General features: G+C 41.9%; 2 protein-coding genes and 1 pseudogene across 3 annotated transcripts; 2 read left to right on the forward strand and 1 right to left on the reverse strand.

Moving 5' to 3' along the window:
- The first annotated feature begins 987 nt into the window (after positions 1-987).
- LOC123729682 (L-rhamnose-binding lectin CSL3-like) lies at positions 988-4048 on the forward strand (annotated as a pseudogene). Its single transcript, XR_006761360.1, has 9 exons — positions 988-1084; positions 1383-1418; positions 1502-1546; positions 1686-1820; positions 1963-2080; positions 3333-3377; positions 3488-3623; positions 3701-3808; positions 3880-4048. The product of XR_006761360.1 is annotated as an L-rhamnose-binding lectin CSL3-like (transcript).
- Positions 4049-14552: 10504 nt separating this feature from the next.
- LOC123729680 (L-rhamnose-binding lectin CSL3-like) lies at positions 14553-17636 on the forward strand. The gene is made up of 9 exons (XM_045705498.1): positions 14553-14649; positions 14959-14994; positions 15078-15122; positions 15241-15376; positions 15504-15622; positions 16920-16964; positions 17075-17210; positions 17288-17395; positions 17467-17636. The coding sequence occupies exons 1-8, from the start codon at positions 14619-14621 to the stop codon at positions 17391-17393; spliced, it is 654 nt and encodes a 217-aa protein (XP_045561454.1). The 5' UTR covers positions 14553-14618; the 3' UTR covers positions 17394-17395; positions 17467-17636.
- Positions 17637-23109: 5473 nt separating this feature from the next.
- LOC106597970 (L-rhamnose-binding lectin CSL3-like) lies at positions 23110-25793 on the reverse strand. The gene is made up of 4 exons (XM_045705323.1): positions 25708-25793; positions 23537-23574; positions 23293-23428; positions 23110-23215 (listed from the first exon to the last, which is right to left on the reverse strand). The coding sequence occupies exons 1-4, from the start codon at positions 25791-25793 to the stop codon at positions 23110-23112; spliced, it is 366 nt and encodes a 121-aa protein (XP_045561279.1).
- Positions 25794-25949: the final 156 nt, after the last annotated feature.

Consider the following 25949-nt stretch of genomic DNA (forward strand, 5'->3'; position numbering starts at 1 on the left):
TGGGTTCTGTGGTCACCAAACTGCCTTCAAGCTCAGTGGTCTCCCTTCACAGGAGTGGCAACTGGGAACATATAAATGCACAAAATCACTGGGACCAGCATTTCCGGACCGCGGCGGTGAAGCCTGATAAGTTTAACACCCAAAGGGCTCGCACGTTGAAGGGCAAGGCACCTGTCCAGCAGCCCTGAGAATCGAAAGTTGAGAGGAGGAGGACACATAGCCACCAGAACAACACATCATGGGGAAATTGACCATAGAGAATGATGGACACAGGACATCATCTTTATTTGTGTCATATTATGGCGTTCGTGAGCGCTCGGACATCAATCAAATAACAAATGTAATTACATTTGAGACAATAGAGGCAATATTCATTTTATTAAAGTAGTCAATTTTCTTCTATAATTTCTATGAGTTGGCAAACAATCTAAAAAAAAGGCTGCACACCACCACAGAGTGTGTTGTTTGAAAAGGTACTATTTGAAGGCAAAGCTGGCAATTTACTGCCACCTACAGTTATGCAATGTTTGCTCAAGAATATAATTAATTGGCTGATCCCTCCTGATGACCCGGATTGAATAATAGGGTGCGTTCAGCAGGATGCAACGTTTTGGAAGGTTCAGATAAAAATATGCTATGTTGAACAAATATGTCTCCGACATTTAGAATAAGGAAATACGTTGTCTCTATTCATGACATGGAAATCTGCAATGCTCGAAGGTTTTGCGACTGAACGTGGCCCGTGTGATTCTTCCTTAACGAAGAAGCTCCACCTAGATGGCTACTTTAAAATGTTCCGCCCTCAATGGCAATGTTAATGCCAAAATGTATTTTTATCCATCCAGAGTCCTCTATCTAACTCCATGAGACTGAACAAATAGCCAGGTATAGACCAGCAAACACCGGCCACTAATTGCAATGAGGTGCACCTGGAGACAAATAGATACACCTGGGTTAATTAAGACATGTCCCATAACATAAATACCAGGTGTATTGTGTCTAATTAGCATCAGTTGCATTTTCTCTGTTACTACCACTCCTGTACCTGGCATCATGCAAATGGTCAGACTGACAGTGGTTGCATGTGAGTATACAAAATCTGTATCTGATGCAGATTAGAATTTAAATATAAATGACCAAATGTTTGTATTTGAGAGTAATGGAAGTACGTGTCATATATGACCTGAGGGACATTCAATTTCTATTGTTATAAACAAATTTGTCTAACAAATTGTGACATTGCATGCATGGTATAAGAGACTAAATTCTGAACTTGATGACTACAGTACAATAAGTATAACTCAAATGCTGGAGTATACCTTCATGGCCCAAGTGCATATGATGTGGAATGTTGCTGAACTAGCTGTGTGATGTTGTTTCAGTGCTGGCTGCAGCTTGCTGTACAATAACAGATGGAGGTACTGTATGTAATAATGATGATGATACTACTCAACCAAGCTACTGTGAGTGGTGTGTAATTCCTGTTTATTTGTCCTGGCAGCAATCAGCATCACGTGTGAAGGCCATGATGCTTTCTTGCAATGTGGTAAGCTACTCAACACTACTGTATAGTCACCTATGATATTTTCTACTGTAGATTAGCGTCACTGGCCCACACCAGTCTTAGCTCTCCTTCATCCCTCACCTTTCTCCTTTTCTTTGTCTCTCTTCCCCATCTCCCTCAGATGGAGGTAAGATCCAAATCAAGCGTGCCAACTATGGTCGTCGTAAACACGATGTGTGTTCCATTGGGCGCCCGATAACCAACTCACCGACACCAACTGCCTCAGCCAATCCTCCACCAGCAAGATGGCAGAAAGGTACTAGAACCAGTGGTGTTTACCTGTAGGAACTCCTTGGCCGTAGTGGTAACAACCACCAGCAAGATGGTAAAAAGATACTAGAACCTGAAGTGTTTACCTGTGGGAACTCATGACCTCTACCTGTCTTTGAAACACCCAGGTGCGATGGAAAGAGCCAGTGTGTTGTCCCGGCATCCAATTTGGTTTTGGGGACCCCTGTGTTGGGACTTACAAGTACCTGGACACCAAATACTCCTGTGTCCAACAGCACAAAACAAGTAAGTCTCTGAATGTGTGCTAGTAATAGTTAGTGGTGGGCACCAATAGCCATAATTTAATTCAACGTACTATCGGTATGACTCCTACCCATTTTACTCTTTTGTAAAAGCGTGCACTCTGCTGATGAATAGAATGGGTTGGTTCCCCTATGGTACCAGCTTTGTTATTAAATTCTGTTTTATGGCCACAACGTGTTAAATACATGCATTTATTTCTCCATGTTTAAGCCACCCTCACCTGCTAACTAACCCTAGCACACAAGCTGTGGTTATGGAACAATGTAGCCGGCAACAACTTTAGTTAGCGTAGCCTATAGGGAGGTCGGAGACCTGGCAGTGTGGTGCCAAGACGACAAAGGAACTGATTGTGGACTACAGGAAACGGAGGGCCGAGCCCCTCCTGCCAGGAGGCTAAAAGGATTTGCTATCAGCCTTCCGCTGCTCAATTCTACAGCTGCACCATTGAGAGCTTTTTGACTGGCTGCATTACCACTAGGTATGTAGCACGTTGCGGTCATATGCCAGAGGGTAGTGCGTACGGCCCAGTAAATCACTGAGGCCGCGCTCCCTGCCATCAGCATCTCGACACCACACATGTCGGAAAGCCCTACATTGTCAATGACACTGGCCACTGACAAATGGTACGGATGCACCAAGTCTGGAACCTGAACAGCTTCTACTTCCCCAAGCCATAAAACTCCTGAATGACTACCCCGACTATCTGCATTGACCCTTTTTGACTTGTCTCATATGCTGTTCCTTTTAGATGTACATATCAAGCTCAATTAGCCAGCAAGAACACGGACGGGAAGTGGCTTAAGCTTATTTGATGCTTGTGCGCACTTAATCTGGTTTAAGACTGACTATGTTTCAGTGAACGGTAACTAGCTAGCGCTACTCCCACAGATTTGTAGGGTATACAGCTAATCTGACACATAGCATGGCATAGAAATGCAGATTTGGTGTAGCAGTTTGACTTTATTTTTCACCAGTTTCAGTCTAGCCAGCCCGTTTGCTTAACATATTAGCCTTTTGAGACCTGCTCATAAGGAAGTGGAACTACAAGGTAACGGTGAAAGATGACGCGCATAGCCCTTTATACTTTAGTACATGCCGACAAGTTTAAAATTACTTAAAAAATGCACCTGAAATCAACATTCCCTGTTAGTGCCCATCCCTAACACTTCACCAGGCTAATGTATGTCTTAATTTGTCTGGCCAGTGTGGTGTAACTCCTGTGTTGTCCTTGCAGTAAGCAGCATCGTATGTGAAGGCTCTGATTCCCAACTACTATGTGGTAAGCTGGTTAGCACTATTGTACGGTATAATCATGTGGTGACGTATATTAGTCACTAGCCCACACAAACACCCAGATTTGGCCATCCTTTTCTTCTTTCTCTTCCTCAGATCGGGGTGAGATCCATATTCAGCGTGCCAACTATGGTCGTCGTCAACACGATGTGTGTTCCATTGGGCGCCCACAGGAACAACTCAAAAACACCAACTGCCTCAGCCAATCCAGCACCAGCACAATGGCAGAAAGGTAGTGAAACCTTCAGTGTGCATTTACCTGTAGGCACTCATTGGCTGTGGTGTTAACCTGTACCTGTTGACACGCAGGTGTGACGGAGAGCGCCAGTGTATTGTCGAGGTATCCAACTCCGTGTTCGGCGACCCCTGTGTTGGAACTTATAAGTACTTGGATGTGGCTTACACCTGTGACTGAATGTGAGTTTTACATATGTGCATGCACACATGACTGGGAACTAGAATGCTGGTGCTGACAGTATGCCTTGCAGGATATCTTCCTGTGGAACATGAAGATGTACAAGGCTTCTGGGATATCTTCATCAGGTCGTGCTGTTTTCCTCCAACTTCAATGACCATTGTAAACCTGTGTATTTTGTGTTGAAGCATTTCTGAACTGTGGTTGGTCTGAATTAAATGAAGTGTCAGAAAGACAAGAATGGTTGCCTCTTGTATGTTACTAAATGTCACACGAATATTTCTGAACGTGTGTCCTTTATTCTCGCCTTTCACCGGACTAATTTGTACCTGGCGCTAACGTGCCTTTGTCTGTATTCTGTGCCCACCTTTAGGCAGTTGTAAAATACTCATTGTGCTCTGGATGGTCAAACAATTTAAATCAATTGTACCTGCCCCTCAAATCACTGACGGGTAGTACTTATGACATCAGCAGGCTTACTTGTCCAAGTCACCAGGTAATCTGTTCTCAAAGCAGACCTGGACGGTTAAGACATTACATACAATGTGTAGACCCTACAAACCCTGATCATTAAGTGATTGGCTCTTATTGATCAGATCATAAGCCAAATGTTACCGTGATGTGGAAATTAAGCTAGAGGCTATTTCTTAAACATATACATGCAGTGATGCTGCCCAACTACACCACAGTCATCTAACAGCCTCTTATCCAGAGGCAAACGGGGTCAACGCCCTGCTGAAGGGCACGTAGACAGATCTCCCACCGATGCTGCCCCTCAACCATCAGATTCCACCCTGAGAACGAAAATCAATCCATGCCCTGCCACATGAACCACCAATGAATGAAAACCATCATGGACAATATAACAGCAAGGCCAACAATGTTTGAGTGCATGTATGGCACCATGTCCATCTTGGTGCATTTGTACAAACACCTGCATGGCATCAACCTCAACTGTATCAACACAGCCCGTCAATGTATTTACCTTTTATATGGAATTTATTTTACATCTGTCATTCTATCCTTTGCCCAGCAACTCCGCTCCCACTTGTCTCCAATTCCTTAGCCCATCCCACCTGTCTCTGCTGGCCACCCTTTTGGGATTTCTACGCAGCATACGATGTTGTGATTAACATACAATTTCTGTCAAATAGAATCTACAGACTGAGTTGCAATACATTGACTGACCCGGTCTCTCCAGCTCTCCAACAGTACTATTTCTAGGGTCAGTTTTAGATCGATACCAAAATAAATGGACAATTGATTCTGGATCCTCAAATCTGCAGAGCTTCAATGGTTGTATGCCCCATAGTCAGCATTAGCTAAAAGAAAACCCATGAACTAATAGTAAAGGTAAATAGCAATAAAAACAATACTACAGAGATACAAAACAAGAACTTGAACTTATTCAAGAACGATCTAATGTAATATATTATGAATATGAATTGGGTGGGTTGAGATTATTAAATATAAAGCACTAAACCTCTCAAATCTTCACTTATTCATTTCACATTTACATTTTAGTCATTTAGCAGAAGCTTAAATCCAGAGCGACTTACAGTAGTGAATGCATACATTTCATGCATTTTTTTTTTCATACAGGCCCCCCGTGGGAATCGAACCCACCATGCTGGCGTTGCAAACACCATGCTCTACCAACTGAGCCACAGGGAAGACTAATTCAAGAGTTTTACTTGAACCCTAAATGGTTCAAGTAGATTACTAAGAAAAGCTCATCCATTGTTTAAAAATGGCCTTTTTGCCTTTGTGCAGAGATGCCATGTCTCATTTTCGATTAATTGCAAATGATACTTTCAAAGTATCTCTCTTTCAAACAAGCATTGCAGAGCTGGATACAATTTAATCCACCTGAAAAGATAAAACAAATATTACAAAAAATACTATGGCTGAACTCTAATGTGCTGGTTGATAAAAGACCAGTATTTGTGCACAAGATTTTTGATAAGGGTATTTTGTTCTTAAATGATATTGTCAATTGGAATGGTAGAGTTATGTCCTTCATGGTGTTATCAGAATTATATGGAAAGGTCTGCTCAATCCAAGAGTACAACCAATTGATTACAGCATTGCCCCAAAAAACGTAGGGAGGCGAGTGGCAGCGGGAGGAGGTAGGGAACTGGTCTGTCTGCCCAATATAAAGGATCAAAACTGGCAGAGGAATAAAAATAGCATAAATGGGAAAGTTTACCAGTTTCATTTGAGGACCAGGATGTTGACAACTCTGCCATGCAGATGGCAAAATAGTTGGGAAGAGATTTTTGATGTACCGATTCCATTGTACAGGGTGTATGAGTTGATATATAAAACAACGCAAAATTCAAGACGTCGTGCTTTTCAGTTAAGATTAAAATATAGAATTCTTGCCACCAACAAAATACTGAATATTTGGGGCATAAAATCATCGAACCTCTGCAGATTTTGTTGTGAGGACACAGAATGAATAGACCATCTATTTTGGTATTGCCCTCCGGTAGCCTCTTTCTGGTCTCAGGTTCAGGAATGGCTGAAAATGCATAGCATTGATCTAAAATGTACCCTAGGAGATCTGGAGACCCTTAGGAGATCTGGAGAGACCGGGTCAGTCAATTACTAATATACTAATACTCTTAGTAAAAGTATTTATCTTCAACTCGCAATCTGTGGATTCTATTCGATTAGATTGAAATTGTTCGTTAAACATCACAGCGTAGTTGAAAGATATGTGTTAAAGTAGAAACCCGAAGTGGCCTGCAGAGATAGATGGGATGGGCTGAGGGAAGCTGAGGGTTGGTATGTAAAATTGGAGACAAGTGGGAGTGGAGATGCTGTGTGAGAGACCCTGGATGCTTCTGTGTGTAACAGAACTCATATGGCAGGCAAAAACCTGAGAGAAAGTCAACCAGGAAGTGAAGGATCTGAGAAGTGTAGTTCTTCTTTCTAGTCCCTTTCGAATCTACAGTATCTGTGGGGTTACGTTGCACTTTCTAAGGCTTCCATTGGCTGTCTAAAGCCTTCAGAAAGTGGATTGAGCCTTCTCCTGTCACTTGGCAGAGTATAGGAGCTCAGTTACTGAGTGGCCTGCCTGGGGACAAAGGGATTGGATATGTGCAGTCACGCGAGAACGCTGTTCCTTCTTTTTCTTCTTGAATGAATACGCTATTGTCCAGTTGGAATATTATCGCATTTATACAAGAAAAATACCATAAAGATTGATTTTAAACAGTGTTTGACATGCTTCTAAGTACGGTAATGGAACATTTTGACTTTTTGTGTCTCGAACTGCGCCCGCGCGTTAGCCTTTGGATAGTGACCTGAACGCATGAACAAAACGGAGGTATTTGGACATAAATAGTATTATTTCGAACAAAAACAACATTTCTTGTGGAAGTAGCAGTCCTGGGAGTGCATTATGACGAAGATCAGCAAAGGTAATACAATATTTCTAATACTAATTTTGAGTTTAGGTGCCCCCGAACTTGGCGGGTGTCTGAATAGCTGGCTGTGATGGCTGAGCTATGTACTCAGAATATTGAAAAATGTGCTTTCTCCGTAAAGCTATTTTAGGAGTAGTCTATCTATAATTCTTAAAATAATTGTTATGTATTTTGTCAACGTTTATGATGAGTATTTTTGTAAATTCACCGGAGGTTTTGGTGGGGAATACATTTTCTGAACGTCAAACGCCAATGTAAAAAGGGGTTTTTGGATATAAATATGAACTTTATCGAACAAAACATACATGTATTGTGTAACATAATGTCCTAGGAGTGTCATCTGATGAAGATCGTCAAAGGTTAGTGCATAATTTAGCTGTGTTTTCGGTTTCTGTGACATAGTTCCCTGCTTGGAAAATGGCTGTGTGACTATTTGTGTCTATATACTCTCCTAACATAATCTAATGTTTTTTTGAAAATTCAGACAATGTGGTTACATCAAGGAGAAGTGTATCTTTAAAATGGTGTAAAATAGTTGATTGTTTGAGAAAATTGAATTGTGGTATTTTTGTTGTTTTTGTATTTCGCTCCATGCGATCCCATTGGCTGTTTGTTAGGGGTCCCGCTGGCGGAACCGGGTTCCGCTTAGCGGAACGCCTAGATGTAAGAAGTTAACCTCATTGAGCATTCTGCGCTGTGCTCTTGCAGTCATCTTTGCAGGACGGCCACTCCTAGGGGAGAGTAGCAACAGTGCTGAACTTTCTCTATTTATAGACAATTTGTCTTACCGTGGACTGATGAACATCAAGCCTTTAAGACATACTTGTGTAACCCTTTCCAGCTTGTGCAAGTCATCAGTTCTTCATCTCCAATCTCGTCTCAATGATTGTAATCCAAGTTAGCTGACTCCTGACTCCAATTAGCTTTTGGAGAAGTCATTAGCCTAGGTGTTGACATACTTTTTCCAACCTACAACGATGTATTCAATATAGACAAGAAAAATACAATTTGTGTGTTATTAGATGAAGCACACTATGTTTGTCTGTTGACAAAGAGCATCTGGATGTTCCACAGCGTTCCACAGTGACTTACATGAAGTTCAGATCTAATTTTATGACCAATTTATGCAGAAATCCAGATAATTCCAAAGGGTTCATATAGTGTTTTAATTACAGTGGCAAGAAAAAGTATCTTAACATTATTAAAGTGACCAGTGTTCAATGACTTTGTACCAGAGGCAGTTCCTGCCATTTAAGATGAGGGAGGACACGTTTTATTTTCATGAGCATGCCTTTTTCTATTAACACATATTCATATTCCTTTCACCCAGTTGTTAACTTCTATGGGCTAGGTAGGACTCCCACTCTATTCAACAGCCAGTGGAATCGCTGTTGATGTTCAGAACTAGCATACCCATCAAAAACTTCCGGTGAATTTACTAAATTACTCATCATTAACGTTGACAAAATACATAACAATTCTTTTAAGAATTATAGATACAGAACTCCTTTATGCAATCGTTATGTCAGATTTTAAAATAGCTTTTCGGCGAAAGCACATTTTGCAATATTCTGAGTACATAGCTCAGCCATCACGGCTAGCTAATTTGACACCCGCCAAGTTTGGGGCAACCTAAACTCAGAATTACTATTAGAAAAATTGGATTACCTTTTCTGTTCTTCGTCAGAATGCACTCCCAGGACTGCTACTTCCACAACAAATGTTGTTTTTGTTCCAAATAATCCATAGTTATGTGTAAATATCCCCGTTTTGTTCGTGCGTTCAGGTCACTATCCAAAGGGTAACGCGCGAGCTCATTTCGAGAACCAAAATTTCAAAATGTTCCTTTACCGTACTTAGAAGCATGTCAAACGCTGTTTAAAATACATTTTTATGGTGTTTTTCTTGAAAAATAGCAATAATGTTCCAACCAGACAATGCTGTATTCATTCAAAAAGGAAGAGAAAAATAGCGAGGTTTCGTGAACATGCATTCCCATCTCTTAGCCACCAGCCACCACTGACAAACTGTGCTCCTGTTATCTGCCCGGAGACAGGAGACGCGTCAATCCTCTTTCTGAATGCTTTAGAGAGCCAATGGAAGCCTTAGAAAGTGCAACATAACTAAAGTGCCCGTGGGGTTTCGATAGAGAAGGAAAGGGAGAACTACAAAATTGCAGACAGACCACTTCCTGCTTTTAATTTTCTCAGGTTTTTGCCTGCCATATGAGTTCTGTTATACTCACAGACACCATTCAAACAGTTTTAGAAACTTCAGTGTTTTCTATCCAAATCTACTAATAATATGCATATTCTCGTTTCTGGGAGTTTAACCTGTTATGGCTAGGGGGCAGTATTTTCACAGAAGGATAAAAAACGTACCCGATTTAATCTGATTATTACTCCTGCCCAGAAACTAGAATATGCATATAATTATTAGCTTTGGATAGAAAACACCCCAAAGGTTCTAAAACTGTTTGAATGTTGTCTGTGAGTATAACAGAACTCATTTGGCAGGCCAAAACCTGAGAAGATTCCAAACAGGAAACGCCCTGTCTGACAATTTCTTGCCCTTCTTGATTATCTCTATCCATTACAGAGGATCTCTGCTGTTACGTGACACTTCCTACGGCTCCCATGGGCTCTCAGAAGGCGGCAAAAAGCTGAATCGTGGCTTTGCAGGCTCTGGCTGAAAAAAAAGTAGTGCGTTTGGATAGTGGCTGGTTACAGTACTGTGAGACTCAGGCGCGTGCCGACGTCGAACCCCTGCTATGTTTTCTTTCGTCTGTTTACCTAAACGCAGATTCCTGGTCGGAATATTATCGCTTTTTACGAGAAAAATGGCATAAAAATGTATTTTAAACAGCGGTTGACATGCTTCCAAGTACGGTAATGGAATATTTAGAAATCTTTTGTCATGAATTGCGCCATGCTCGTGACCCTTATTTACATTTCGGATAGTGTCTTGAACGCACGAACAAAACGCCGCTATTTGGATATAACGATGGATTATTTTGGACCAAACCAACATTTGTTATTGAAGTAGCAGTCCTGGGAGTGCATTCTGACAAAGACAACAAAGGTAATGAAACTTTTGTAATAGTAAATCGGAGTTTGGTCAGGGCTAAACTTGGTCGGTGTCTAAATGGCTAGCCGTGATGGCTGGGCTATCTACTGAGAATATTGCAAAATGTGCTTTCACCGAAAAGCTATTTTAAAATCGGACATATCGAGTGCATAGAGGAGTTCTGTATCTATAATTCTTAAAATAATTGTTATGTTTTTTGTGAACGTTTATCGTGAGTAATTTAGTAAATTCACCGGATGTTTGCGGGGGGGTATGCTAGTTCTGAACGTCACATGCTAATGTAAAAAGCTGGTTTTTGATATAAATATGAACTTGATTGAACAAAACATGCGTGCATTGTATAACATAATGTCCTAGGGTTGTAATCTGATGAAGATCATCAAAGGTTAGTGCTGCATTTAGCTGTGGTTTTGTTTTTTGTGACATTATATGCTAGCTTGAAAAATGGGTGTCTGATTATTTCTGGCTGGGTACTCTGCTGACATAATCTAATGTTTTGCTTTCGCTGTAAAGCCTTTTTGAAATCGGACAGTGTGGTTAGATTAACGAGAGTCTTGTCTTTAAATAGCTGTAAAATAGTCATATGTTTGAGAAATTGAAGTAATAGGATTTTTAAGGTTTTGAAAATCGCGCCACAGGCTTCAAGTGGCTGTTACGTAGGTGGGACGAATTCGTCCCGCCTAGCCCATAGAGGTTAATGAATAACCAGGCATCCTCTATTGTCGGAATGAGGTCAAAATCCTTCCAGGATACCCGGGCCTGGTCGATTAGAACGGTTTGCTCGCTGAAGTGTTTTAGGAAGCATTTGAACATGATGAGAGGTGGTTGTTTGACCGCAGACCCATTACGGACGCAGGCAATTTGGCAGTGATCGCTGACATCCTGGTTGAAGACTGCAGAGGTGTATTTGGAGGGCACGTTGGTTAGGATGATATATATGAGGTGCCCGTGTTTACGGATTTGGGGTTGTACCTGGTAGGTTCATTGATAATTTGTGTGAGATTGAGGGCATCAATCTTAGATTGTAGGATGGCTGGGGTGTTAAGCATATCCCAGTATAGGTCACCTAACAGCACGAGCTCTGAAGATAGATGGGGGCAATCAGTTCACATATGGTGTCCAGGGCACAGAAGGTGGTCTATAGCAAGTGGCAACGGTGAGAGATTTGTTTCTGGAAAGGTTGATTTTTAAAAGTACAAGGTCAAATTCTTTGACCTGGATAGTAAGACAGAACTCTGCAGGCTAACGCTGCAGTAGATTGTAACTCCGCCTCCTTTGGCAGTTCTATCTTGTCGGAAAATGTTATAGTTAGGAATGGACATTTCAGGGGTTTTGTGGGCCCCTAAAAGGCTAGAGGGGGGTACCAAAGGTTTAGGAGAGAAAATGGAGGGGCAATCAAGTAAAAACCAGAATACTTGTTGTGACGAAACAGCAATGGACGAGGCACATTGACATTAGGGAGAGGCATGCGTAGCCGAGTGATCATCATTGGCTGCAGTGAGTAGCTTGGCGAGCTGGACACACAGATGGGCCTAGCATGAAATAGGTCCAGGCTAATAGGTGCTTGCTTCGGGACAGAGACGTTAGCCAGGAGAAGCTAATCGGATCGCAGCTAGCTGCGATGATCCAGTTGTAAAGGTTTAGAGCTTGAAGTGGGAATTAGGAGATATGGAGAAAAATAAGTCAGATTTGCTCTGGTTTGATTCGTGCTGTGCAAACTGGCAAGAGTATTCTGGGCTAAAGGTAGCTGGTGACCGCTAGCAGTGGCTAGCTGACTGCTAGCTTGTAGCTAGTTAGCTGGCTAGCTTCTGTTGGGGGTTCTGGTTCAAAAACGAAAGAAAATAGCAATCATGCCACATCACTAAGCTTGGGCCCTTGGTCTCAACCCCGCCCGGTGCAGCTGGGCCGACGGGCCGACCTCAGGTGTGAAGGTAGGCAACAACACCTCCGCCACGCTGATCCTCAAGACTGGGGCCCCACAAGGGTGTGTGCTCAGCCTCCTCCTGTACTCCCTGTTCACCCATGACTGTGTGGCAACTCAATCATCAAGTTTGCTGACAACAGTGGTATGCCTGATTACCAACAATGTCGGAGACGGCCTACAGTGAGGAGTTGAGGGCCCTGACGGAATGATGCCAGGAAAATAACCTCTCCCTCAATGTCAACAAAACAAATGAGATGATCGTGGACTACAGTAGACAGCAGAGAGCTAGTCCCCATCCACGTCTATGGGGCCGCATTGGAAAGGATGAAAATCTTTAACTTACTCGGAGCCATGGCCTGTTCTCCCCGCTACCATCTAGAAGGAGGTGAAAGTACAGGAGCATCAAAGCTGTGACCAAGAGACTGAGAAACTGGAGATAGAAGTTTTCTATCTCCAAAATATCGATGATTTGTTCGCCGAGCCACTTAGTTATCACTTTTGCCTTATGGTAAGGTGCTCCATCATGCTGGAAAAGGCATTGTTCTTCACCAAACTGTTCCTGGATGGTTGGGAGAAGTTGCTCTCGGAAGATGTGTTGGTTCCATTCTTTATTCATGGCTGCGTTCTTATGCAAAATTGTGAGTGAGCCCACTCCTTTGGCTGAGAAGCAACCCCACACATGGATGGTCTCAGGATGCTTTACTGTTGGCATGACACAGGACTGATGGTGGCGCTCACCTTGTCTTCTCTGGACAAGCTTTTTTCCATATGCCCCAAACAATCGGAAACGGGATTCATCAGAGAAAATGACTTTACCCCAGATGCACTCACACCTGCCTGCTGCCATTCCTGAGCAAGCTCTGTACTGATGGTGCCCCGATCCAGCAGCTGAATCAACTTTAGGAGACGGTCCTGGTGCTTGCTGAACTTTCTTGGGCGCCCTGAAGCCTTCTTCACAACAATTGAACCGCTCTCCTTGAAGTTCTTGATGATTTGATAAATGGTTGATTTAGGTTCAATCTTACTGGCAGCAATATCCTTGGCTATGAAGCCCTTTTTGTGCAAAGCTATGATGACAATACATGTTTCCTTTACAGGTAAGCATGGTTGACAGAGGAAGAACAATGATTCCAAGCACCACCCTCCTTTTGAAGCTTCCAGTCTGTTATTCGAACTCAATCAGCATGAAAGAGTGATCTCCAGCCTTATCCTCGTCAACACTCACACCTGTGTTAACAAGAGAATCACTGACATGATATCAGCTGGTCCTTTTGTGGCAGGGCTGAAATGCAGTGGACATTTTTTGGGGGGATTCAGTTCATTTGCATGGCAAAGAGGGTCTTTGCAATTAATTGCAATTCATCTGATCACTCTTCATAACATTCTAGAGTATATGCAAATTACCATCATACAAAACCTTTGGCCACGACTGTACATAGTCATTCAACACGGTTCACTTTAATAATATTTACAGTAGAGTACCTGTATTGTGGGTTCTGTGGTCACCAAACTGCCTTCAAGCTCAGTGGTCTCCCTTCACAGGAGTGGCAACTGGGAACATATAAATGCACAAAATCACTCGGACCAGCCTTTCCGCATCGCGGCGGTGAAGCCTGATAAGTGCAACACCCAAAGGGCTCGCAAGTTGAAGGACAAGGCACCTGTTCAGCAGCCCTGAGAATGGAAAGGTGAGAGGAAGAGGACACATATTCAGCCACCAGAACAACACATCATGGGGATCTGACCATAGAGAATGATGGACACAGGATATCATCTTTATATGTGTTCCATTATGGTGTCCGTGAGCGCACGGACATGCAAATCAAATAACAAATGTAATTACATTTGAGACAACAGAGGCAATATTCATTTTATTAAAGTAGATTGAATAATAGGGTGCGATCAGCAGGATGCAACGTTTTGGAAAGGTTCAGATAAAAATATGCTATGTTGAACAAATATGTCTCTCCGACATGTAGAATAAGGAAATACGTTGTCTCTATTCATGAAATGGAAACCTGCAACGCTCGAAGGTTTTGCGACTGAACGTGGCCCGTGTGATTCTTCCTTAACGAAGAAGCCCCACCTAGATGGCTACTTTAAAATGTTGGAAGCCCTCAATGGCAATGTTAATGTCAAAATTGATTTTATCCATCTAGAGTCCTCTATCTAACTCCATGAGACTGAACCAATAGCGAGGTATAGACCAGCAAACGCCGGCCCCTAATTGCAATGAGGTGCACCTGGAGACAAATAGATACACCTGGGTTAATTAAGACATGTCACATAACATAAATACCAGGTGTATTGGGTCTAATTAGCATCAGTTGCATTTTCTCTATTACTACCACTCCTGTACCCGGCATCATGCACATGGTCAGACTGACGGTGGTCACATGTGAGTATATAAAATCTGTATCTGATGCAGATTAGAATATAAATATATATGACCAAATGTTTGTATTTGAGAGTAATGGAAGTACATATCATATGACTTGCGGGACATTACATTTCTATTGTTCAAAACAAAGTTGTCTAACAAACTGTCACATTGCATGCATGGAATAAGAGACAATTCTGAACTTGATGACTACAGTACACTTAGTATAACTCAAATGCTGGAGTATAGTCAAATGCTAAATTCTAGCTTCATGGTCCAAGTGCATATGATGTGGAATGTTGCTGAATTAGCTGTGTGTTGTTTCAGTGCTGGCTGCAGCTTGCTGTACACTAACAGATGGAGGTACTGTATGTAGTAATGATGATGATACTACTTAACCAAGCTAATGTGAGTGGTGTGTAATTCCTGTTTATTTGTCCTGGCAGCAATCAGCATCACGTGTGAAGGCTCTGATGCTTTACTGCAATGTGGTAAGCTAGTCACCGACCACCTATGATATTTTCTACTGTAGATTAGCGTCACTGGCCCACAGTCTTTGCTTTCCTTCGTCCCTCACCTTTCTCCTTTTCTTTGTCTCTCTTCCCTCAGATGGAGGTAAGATTCAAATCAAGCGTGCCAACTATGGTCGTTGTAAACACGATGTGTGTTCCATTGGGCGCCCCGATAACCAACTCACGGACACCAACTGCCTCAGCCAATCCACCACCAGCAAGATGGCAGAAAGGTACTAGAACCTGTGGTGTTTACCTGTAGGAACTCCTTGGCTGTGGTGTTAACAACCACCAGCAGCAAGAACCTGTAGTGTTTACCTGTGGGAACTCATGACCTCTACCTGTCTTTGAAACACCCAGGTGCGATGGAAAGAGCCAGTGTGTTGTCCCGGCATCCAATTTGGTTTTTGGGGACCCCTGTGTTGGGACTTACAAGTACCTGGACACCAAATACTCCTGTGTCCAACAGCCCGAAACAAGTAAGTCTCTGAATGTGTGCTAGTAATAGTTAGTGGTGGGCACCAATAGCCATAATTTAATTCAATGTACTATCGGTATGACTGTGGCATGTTGGGATATTGTTTAATACTCCTACCCATTTGACTCTTTTGTAAAAGCGTGCACTCTGCTGATAGCTAGAAAAGGAATAGAATGGGTTGGTTCCCCTATGGTACCAGCTTGTTAATTTTGTTTTATTAAATGCTGCCTTATGGCCACAACGTGTTTCATATATGCATTTGTTTCTCCAAGTGTAAACCACCCTCACCTGCTAACTAACACAAGCTGTGCTTATGGAGCAATGTATCCGGCAACAACTTTAGTTAGCGTAGCCTGTAGGGAGGTCGGAGACCTGGCAGTGTGGTGCCAAGATGGACAAAGGAACTGACTGTGGACTACAGGTAATGGAGGGCCAAGCCCCTCCCTACCAGGAGGCTAAAAATATTTATCAGCCCTCCGATCCTCAATTCTACAGCTGCACCATTGAGCGCTTTTTGACTGGCTGCATCACCACTAGGTATGGCATCTGTCCGCAAGGTGCTAGAGAGTAGTGCGTACGGCCCAGTACATTACTGAGGCCGCGCTCCCTGCCATCAGGACCTCGACACCACGTGTGTCGGAAGGCCCTACATTGTCAATGCCTCAAGCCACCCAAGTCATACTGTCCTGTTACTCCATGACAAATGGTACGGCTGCACCAAGTCAGTAACCAACAGGACCCTGAACGGCTTCTACTTCCCCCAAGCCATAACTGCTGAATGACTACCCCTGACTATCTGCATAGCTTTTTTTTTGCAAATACTTTTTTGACATATGCTGTTCCTTGTTATATGTACATATCTAGCTCAATTAGCAAGCAAGAACATTGCAGGAAAGTGGCTGAAGCTTGCTTGTGCGTACTTAATCTGGTTTTAAGACTGAATGGTAACTACCTAGCGCTACTCCCACAGATTTGTAGTGTATACGGCATAGAAATACAGATGTGGTGTAGTGGGTCGACTTAATTTTTCACCAGCTTAGATCTAGCCAGCCAGTTTACTTAAAATGTTAGCATTTTGAGGACTGCTCATAAGGAAGTGGAACTACAAGGGAACGGTGGAAGATGACGTGTCAAACTGTTTATACTTTAGTTCACGCCAACACATTTTATAATGACTTTAAACAAATGAGCCTGAAATCAACATTCCCTGTTAGTTCCCATCCCTAACACTTCACCAGGCTAATGTATGTCTTAATTTGTCTGGCCAGTGTGGTGTAACTCCTGTGTTGTCCTTGCAGTAAGCAGCATCATATGTGAAGGCTCTGATTCCCAACTACTATGTGGTAAGCTGGTTAGCACTCCCGTACGGTATAATCATGTGGTGATATATATTAGTCACTAGCCCACACAAACACCCAGATTTGGCCATCCTTTTCTTCTTTCTCTTCCTCAGATCGGGGTGAGATCCATATTCTGCGTGCCAACTATGGTCGTCGTCAACACGATGTGTGTTCCATTGGGCGCCCACGCAAACAACTCAAAAACACCAACTGCATCAACCAATCCACCACCAGCACAATGGCAGAAAGGTACTGAAACCTTCAGTGTGCATTTACCTGTAGGCACTCATTGGCTGTGGTGTTAACCTCTACCTGTTGACACACAGGTGTGACGGAGAGCGCCAGTGTATCGTCAAGGTATCCAACTACGTGTTCGGCGACCCCTGTGTTGGAACTTATAAGTACTTGGATGTGGCTTACACCTGTGACTAAATGTGAGTTTTATATATGTGCATGCACGCATGACTGGGAACTAGAATGCTGGTGCTGACGTTTTGTCTTGCAGAATATCTTCCTGTGGAACCTGAAGATGTACAAGGCTTCTGGGATATCTTCATCAGGTTGTGCTGTTTTCTGCCAAATCAACTTCAATGACCATTGTGAACCTGTGTATTTTGTGTGGAAGCATTTCTGAACTGTGGTTGGTCTGAATTAAACGAAGTGTCAAAGACGAGACTGGTTGCCTCTTGTATGTTACTAAATGTCACACCAATATTTCTGAACATGTGTCCTTTATTCTTGCCTTTCACCGGACTCATTTGTACCTGGCGCTAACGTGCCTTTGTCTTGCTGTCTATGTTCTGTGCCCACCTTTAGGCAGTTGTAAAATATTCATTGTGCTCTGGACGGGCAAACTATTAAATCAATTGTACTTGCCTCTCAAATCACTGACCAGTAGTACTTATGACATCAGCAGGCTTACTTGACCTAATGTGTACACAAAGCAGACCTGGACCGTTAAGACATTACAATGTGTAGACCCTACAAACCCTGATCATTAAGTGATTGGCTCAGATCATGAGCCAAACAATACCGTGATGTGGAAATTAAGCTTGAGGCTATTTCTAAGGCTGCTTTTGCTTGTCAGATTTTTAGAGAACAATAGAGCTTGAATGGAGAAATGTATAACGCCCCACAGAATTTTGATGAGTCATAATGCGTCACACGGTTGCTAATCATCACGCAATGCCTTCTCAAAGTCGAGAAACCTGCCTATTTTCCTCGCATACATAATGCCACTATTCCCAAGCAATACGATAATATCAAACATCTCGGATTAGTTGCAATTTTGTACTTCACGGAATTCATGCTAAAGTTGGGTTTTTGAGCTAGTGCCTAATTGGTCCCAGAATGCACTGCGCAGCCCATTAACAACGTATGGGCGTTAATATGATGCCAGTGGAGTTTCACCATCTCAAAGGTATCTCTGGCACTGTCCCACACATTTCGGCGATGCACCAACATTGATCTGTCCCTCATTGAAATCAAGTCTAAGTGGTAGATCTGTAGAGCGCTATTTCTAGTCTGAGGTACATTTTTGTACACCAGTGTCCAACAGCTGAAAATAGTACTTTTGGTGTGAAAAAATATTTTGCAGTTTAGATGGTATAATGATTCAACACTACTTTTGTCGAAATGGTGAACCAGAATTTCAGCAACCAGGAAATGGCAGCGTGATCCGCATAGTGCATTTTTATTTCTATTATACCATCAATATGTCCTGTGGGACTGTCGTTGTGGTACTGCTGTACTCATCCCAAATAAAACCAATAAGAGACAGAATGCGATCGGATCATCTAAATTGGCTTTCACAACTCTTGTAGAATTTCCACGTGGATGGGGATATTGTGTATTTAATCAAAGTCCACTGGAGGACAATTTATTTTTAACTAAGACAATAATTTAACTGAATTTTTCCAGTACAATAGAGGTTCAGTAAATCCCTTTATTGTTTGGGATACCTTTACATGTACCTTCAGAGGTCATTCAATTCAATTTTCAACAACAATGAAAAAGCAGTTTCTGGCTAAAGAGAAGACTAACAAGGGAAATACATTCACTAATAGTACAGGTAGATAGCAATAAAAACGAAACTATAGAGATACAAAATAAATTAGAGGAAAAACAAGATTTAGAGGAACTTATTCAAAAACCAACTAATATAATATATTACAAAATGAAAGTCATCTGTGAGGAAGCTAAATGATCTCAAGATGGCGCAGACAGAGATGGTCGCCTCGCTTCAAGTCCTTAGGAAATTATGCAGTTATTTGTGGACAACATTAGGGCACGAGTTGCCTTCCAGAGAGACATCAGAGATTGTAACATTCTCTGATTCACGGAAACATGGCTCACTCGGGATATGTTATCAAAGTCCATACAACCATCGGGTTTCTTCATGCGTCGCGCCCGACAGAATCAAACATCTCTCTGGTAAGTGGAAGGGTAGGGGTTTATGCCTCATGATTAATGACTCATGGTGTAACAATATCAACATACAGTAACTCAAGTCCTTTTGTTCACCTGACTTATATATCGCAAAACTCGTGCAAAACTGAATGCGCGAACCACCGCATTCAACCATGGAAAGAGGTCGGGGAATATAGCTGAATATAAACAGTGTAGTTATTCCCTCCGCAAGGCAATCAAACAAGCAGAATGTCGGTATAGGGAGAAAATGGAGTTGCAATTCAACGGCCAAGACACGAGACGTATGTGGCAGGGTCTACAGGAAATTACGGACTACAAATTTGTTCATAAAATGCCTGGATTTTTACAATTTTGGTGATTCTCTTTTAAAATGGGTAAAAGTACTGTATAGGTGTAAAATAGTAAATAGCGGCTACTTTTCAGAGAGTTTTGAATCGTCAAGAGGACTTAAACAAGGGTGTCCGCTGTCACCATATCTATTCATTATGGCCATCGAAATGCTAGCTACTAAAATCAGATCAAATAACAACATTAGAGGATTAGAAATCCAAGGTTTAAAAACAAAGGTGTCCATGTATGCCGATGACTCAAGTTTTTTATTAAGTCCGCAAGCTAGATCCCTGCAATGTCTCATTGAAGATCTAGATACGTTTTCTGGACTCTCTGGACTAAAACCTGTGTACAATGTTAGGTATTGGATCTTTAAAAAATACAACTTTTACATTAATATGCAGTTTATCTTTAAAATTGGCTGATGGTGAAGTAGACATACTTGGTATTCATATAAAAAATATTACATGAGCCCTACAAAATTAATTTCAATAGAAAACAGACAAGATCCTGCAACCATGGAGAGGTCAATTCCTGTCTATTTATAGAAAATTTGCCCTGATTAACTCCTTAGTCATATCACAGTTTACTTACTTTCATATGGCGCTGCATACTCCTGATGATTTGTTTTTCAATTCATATGAGCAAAAAATATTTATCTTAATTTGGGACGCTAAACCAGACAAGATACAGTGTGCCTATCTATATTTATGAATGTGTTTATTTTATTTAACCAGGTAAGTTGACTGAGAACACATTCTCATTTACAGCAACAACCTGGGGAATAGTTACAGGGGAGAGGAGGGGAGATGAAGTAGCTAATTGTACACCAGCGATGATTAGGTGGCCATGATGGTAAGAAGGACAATTTGGGAATTTAGCCAGGACACTGGGGTTAACACCCCTACTCTTGCGATCAGTGCCATGGGATCGTTAGTGATCACAGAGATTCAGGACACCCATTTAACGTCCCATCCAAAAGACGGCACCCTACTGCCCTGGGTCAATGGGATATTTTTTAGACAAGACAGAAGGGTGCCTCCTACTGGCCCTCCAACACCACTTTGAGAAGCATCTGTTCTCCCATCCAAGGACTGACCAGGACCAATCCTGCTTAGCTTAAGAAGCAAAGCAGCAGTAAGATGCAGGGTGGTATGCAGGCCTAGCTCGCTATATAATGAATATGAATTGGGTGTGTTGAGATTATTAAATATAAAAGCACTAAACTTCTCTCTAAAAGCTTCACTTATTCAAAAGTTCTACTTGAACCCTAAATGTTCCTCAAGTAGATTACTAAAAAAAGCTAATTCATTGTCTAAAATAGACTTTTTGGCCTGTGTACAGATTTCCATGTCTCATTTTGATTAATTTCAAATGATACTTTTTTCAAAGTATTTCTCTTTTTCAAACAAGCATTGCAGAACTGGCTACAATTTCAATTTCATCCCCCTGAAAGGATAGAACAAATATTACAAATATTATGGCACTACTCAAATGTGACGGTTTATAAAAGACCAATATTTATGGGAAAAAAGTTTGAAAAGGCTATTTGTTTTTAAATGATATTGTCAATTGGAATGGTAGAATTGTCTTTCATGGAGTTATCAGAATTATATGGAAAGGTCTGCTCAATCCAAGATTATAACCAGTTGATTACATTACCCCAACAACGGAGACAGGTGGCAGCAGGAGGAGGTAGGGAACTGGTCTGTCTGTCCAATATAAAGGACCAAAACTTGCAGAGGAAAAAAAAATAGCATAAATAGGAATGTATACCAGTTTCATTTGAGGACCAGGATGTTGACATCTATGCCATACAGATTGCAAAATTGTTGGGAAGAAATTTTTGATTTACCGATTCCATGGTACGGGGTGTACGAGTTGATTCAAGACTTGTGCTTTTCAGCAAACATTTTAAAGATTTCTTGCCAACAAAATGCTGAATATTTGGGGCATACAATCATCAAAGTTCTGCAGATTTTGTGAGGATACAGAATTGACCTTTTATTTTGGTATTGTCTTCAAGCAGCCTGTCAGGAATGGCTGAAAATGCATAGCATAGATCTAAAATGGACCCTAGAAATACTTGAGATCTTGTCAGTCAATTACCAACGCTCATAGTAAAAGTTTAACTCAGTCTAGAGTCTATTCAATTAGATAAACTGTATCGTTGAAAGATATGCTGCATAGAAATCCGAAGGGTTGCCAGCAGAGACAGGCGGGATGGGCTAAGGGAAGCTGAGGACTGTGATGTGGAATTGGAGACAAGTGGGAGGAGTTGCTGGGCAAAGGATAGAATGACAGATCTAAATTATATATAAAAGGTAAATACATTGACACTGAGGGGCTGTGTTGATATAGTTGAGGCTGATGCCATGCAGGTGTTTGTACAAATGCATACACTCATTCAAATGCACCAAGATGGACATGGTGCCATACATGCACTCAAACATTGGCCTTGCTGTTGTATTGTCCTGGATGTTTTTATGGTTGTTTTGTTTGTGGTGCAGGGAATGGAATTCTATTTATTCTCTGGCTGGAATCTGATGGTTGAAGGGCTGCTCTTGGAACTGTGTTGGACTACGTTTTTGACATTGTGGAGATCTGTCGATGTGCCCTTTAGCAGGGCGTTGACCCTGTTTGCGTGTGTGTGTGTCTCTGGATCAGAGGCTGTTAGATGACTAATGTGATGTAGTTGGGCAGCTTCCCTGCAAGTATGTTTAAGAGAAGAAACAGCCTCTAGATTAATTTACACGTTACGGTAACATTTGGTTCATGATCTGAGCCAATCACTTACTGATGTACATTTGTAGGGTCTACACATTGTATAACCTGTCCAGGTCTGCTTTGTCACCAGATTAGCTGTTGATGCATACAGATTAGGTCAAGTAAGCCTGCTGATGTCATAAGTACTACTTGTCAGTGATTTGAGAGGCAGGTACAATTGATTTAAATATAGTTTGACCATCCAGAGCACATATTTAACAACTGCCTAAAAGTGGGCACAGAATACAGACAGCAAGACAAAGGCACGTTAGCGCCAGGTACAAATGAGTCCGGTGAAAGGCGAGAATAAAGGACACATGTTCAGAAATATTGGTGTGACATTTAGTAACATACAAGAGGCAACCAGTCTTGTCTTTCTGACACTTCGTTTAAGTCAGACCAACCACAGTTCAGAAAGCAAGAAATCTTACACACAAAATAGACAGGTTTACAATGGTCATTGAAGTTGATTTGGCAGGGAGAAAACAGCACGACCTGATGAAGATATCCCAGAAGCCTTGTACATATTCAGGTTCCACAGGAAGATATCCTGCAAGGCATATTGTAGCACCAGCATTCTAGTTCCCAGTCATGTGTGCATGCACATATATAAAATTCACATTCAGTCACAGGTGTAAGCCACATCCAAGTACTTATAAGTTCCGACACAGGGGTCGCCGAACACGGAGTTGGATACCTTGACAATACACTGGCGCTCTCCGTCACACCTGTGTGTCAACAGGTAGAGGTTAACACCACAGCCAATGAGTGCCTACAGGTAAATGCACACTAAAGGTTTCACTACCTTTCTGCCATTGTGCTGGTGGTGGATTGGTTGATGCAGTTGGTGTTTTTGAGTTGTTCCTGTGGGCGCCCAATGGAACACACATCGTGTTGACAACGACCATAGTTGGCACGCTGAATATGGATCTCACCCCGATCTAAGAGAAAGAAGAAAAGGATGGCCAAATCTTGGTGTTTGTGTGGGCTAGTGACTAATATACGTCACCACATGATTATACCGCATGCGATAGTGCTAACCAGCTTACCACATAGTAGTTGGGAATCAGAGCCTTCACATATGATGCTGCAAGGACAACACAGGAGTTACACCACACTGGCCAGACAAATTAAGACACATTAGCCTGGTGAAGTGTTAGGGATGGGCACTAACAGGGAATGTTGATTTCAGGTGAATTTTTTAAGTCATCTTAAACTTGTTGGCATGTACTAAAGTATAAAAAGTTAAGCGCGTCATCTTCCACCGTTACCTTGTAGTTCCACTTCCTTATGAGCAGGACTCAAATGGCTAACATTAAGCAAACAGGCTAGACCTAGACTGGTGAAAAATAAAGTCGACCCGCTACACCAAATCTGTATTTCTATGCTGTGCCATATTAGCTGTATACCCTACAAATCTGTGGGAGTAGCGCTAGCTAGTTACCGTTCACTGATACATATTCAGTCTTAACCTGTTGGGTCTAGGGGGCAGCATTTGCACATCTGGATAAAAAAAATGTACCCGATTTAATCTGGTTACTAATCCTACCCAGTAACTAGAATATGCATATACTTATTATATATGGATAGAAAACACTCTAAAGTTTCCAAAACTGTTTGAATGGTGTCTGTGAGTATAACAGAACTCATTTGGCAGGCAAAACCCTGAGACATTTTCTGACAGGAAGTGGATACCTGATGTGTTGTATTGACTTTAAACCTATCCCATTGAAAAACACAGGGGTTTAGGAATATTTTGGCACTTCCTATTGCTTCCACTAGATGTCACCAGCCTTTACAAAGTGTTTTGAGTCTTCTGGAGGGAGATCTGACCGAACAAGAGCCATGGAACGGTGATGTCCCATTAGACACCTGGCGCGCTAGTTCATGTTGGGTACCCTCGTTCCAATACGTTATAAAAGAGTATGCATTCGTCCACCTTGAATATTATTCATGTTCTGGTTAAAAAAGGCCCTAATGATTTATGCTATACAACGTTTGACATGTTTGAACGAACGGAAATATATTTTTCCCCTCGTTCATGACGAGAAGTCCGGCTGGCTTAGATCATGTGCTAACGAGACGGAGATTTTTGGACATAAATGATGAGCTTTTTTGAACAAAACTACATTCGTTATGGACCTGTGATACCTGGAAGTGACATCTGATGAAGAGAATCAAAGGTAATGGATTATTTACATAGTATTTTCGATTTTAGATCTCCCCAACATGACGTCTAGTCTGTATCGCAACGCGTATTTTTCTGGGCGCAGTGCTCAGATTATTGCAAAGTGTGATTTCCCAGTAAGGTTATTTTTAAATCTGGCAAGTTGATTGCGTTCAAGAGATGTAAATCTATAATTCTTTAAATGACAATATAATATTTTACCAATGTTTTCTAATTTTAATTATTTAATTTCTGACGCTGACTTGACTGCCGGTTATTGGAGGGAAACGATTTCCTCAACATCAATGCCATAGTAAAACGCTGTTTTTGGATATTAATATGAACTTGATAGAACTAAAAATGCATGCATTGTCTAACATAATGTCCTAGGAGTGTCATCTGATGGAGATTGTAAAAGGTTAGTGCATCATTTTAGCTGGTTTTGGTGACCCTGTCTTTGACTTGACAAAACATTACACACAACTCTTGTAAATGTACTGTCCTAACATACTCTAAATTTATGCTTTCGCCGTAAAACCTTTTTGAAATCGTAAAACGTGGTTAGATTAAGGAGATGTTTATCTTTCAAATGGTGTAACATAGTTGTATTTTTGAAAAATGTGAATTTTGACATTTATTTGGATTCAAATTTGCCGCTCTTGAAATGCACCTGCTGTTGATGGAGTGCACCACGGGTGGCACGCTAGCGTCCCACCTAGCCCCAAGAGGTTAATCCAGATTAAGTGTGCACAAGCATCAAGTAAGCTTCAGCCACTTTCCTTCAATGATCTTGCTGGCTACTTGAGCTCGATATGTACATATAACAAGGAACAGCAGCAGCAGATGTCAAAAAAGTAATTGCAAAAAAAAAAAAAAAGTCAATGCAGATAGTCAGGGGTAGTCACTCAGCAGTTTTATGGCTTGGGGGGGGAAGTAGAAGCCGTTCAGGGTCCTGTTGGTTCCAGACTTGGTGCAGCCGTACAATTTGTCATGGACCAACAGGACAGTATGACTTGGGTGGCTTGAGGCATTGACAATGTAGGGCCTTCTGACACACGTCGTGTCGAGGTCCTGATGGCAGGGAGCGCGGCCTCAGTGATGTACGCACTACTCTGTAGCACCTTGCGGACAGATGCCATACCTAGTGGTGATGCAGCCAGTCAAAAAGTTCTCAATGGTGCAGCTGTAGAATTGAGGATCGGAGGGCTGATAAATATTTTTAGCCTCCTGGTAGGGAGGGGCTTGGCCCTCCGTTTCCTGTAGTCCACGATCAGTTCCTTTGTCCGTCTTGGCAC

This window comes from Salmo salar, chromosome ssa22 (genome assembly GCF_905237065.1).
Source record: "Salmo salar chromosome ssa22, Ssal_v3.1, whole genome shotgun sequence".
NCBI lineage: Eukaryota > Metazoa > Chordata > Actinopteri > Salmoniformes > Salmonidae > Salmo > Salmo salar.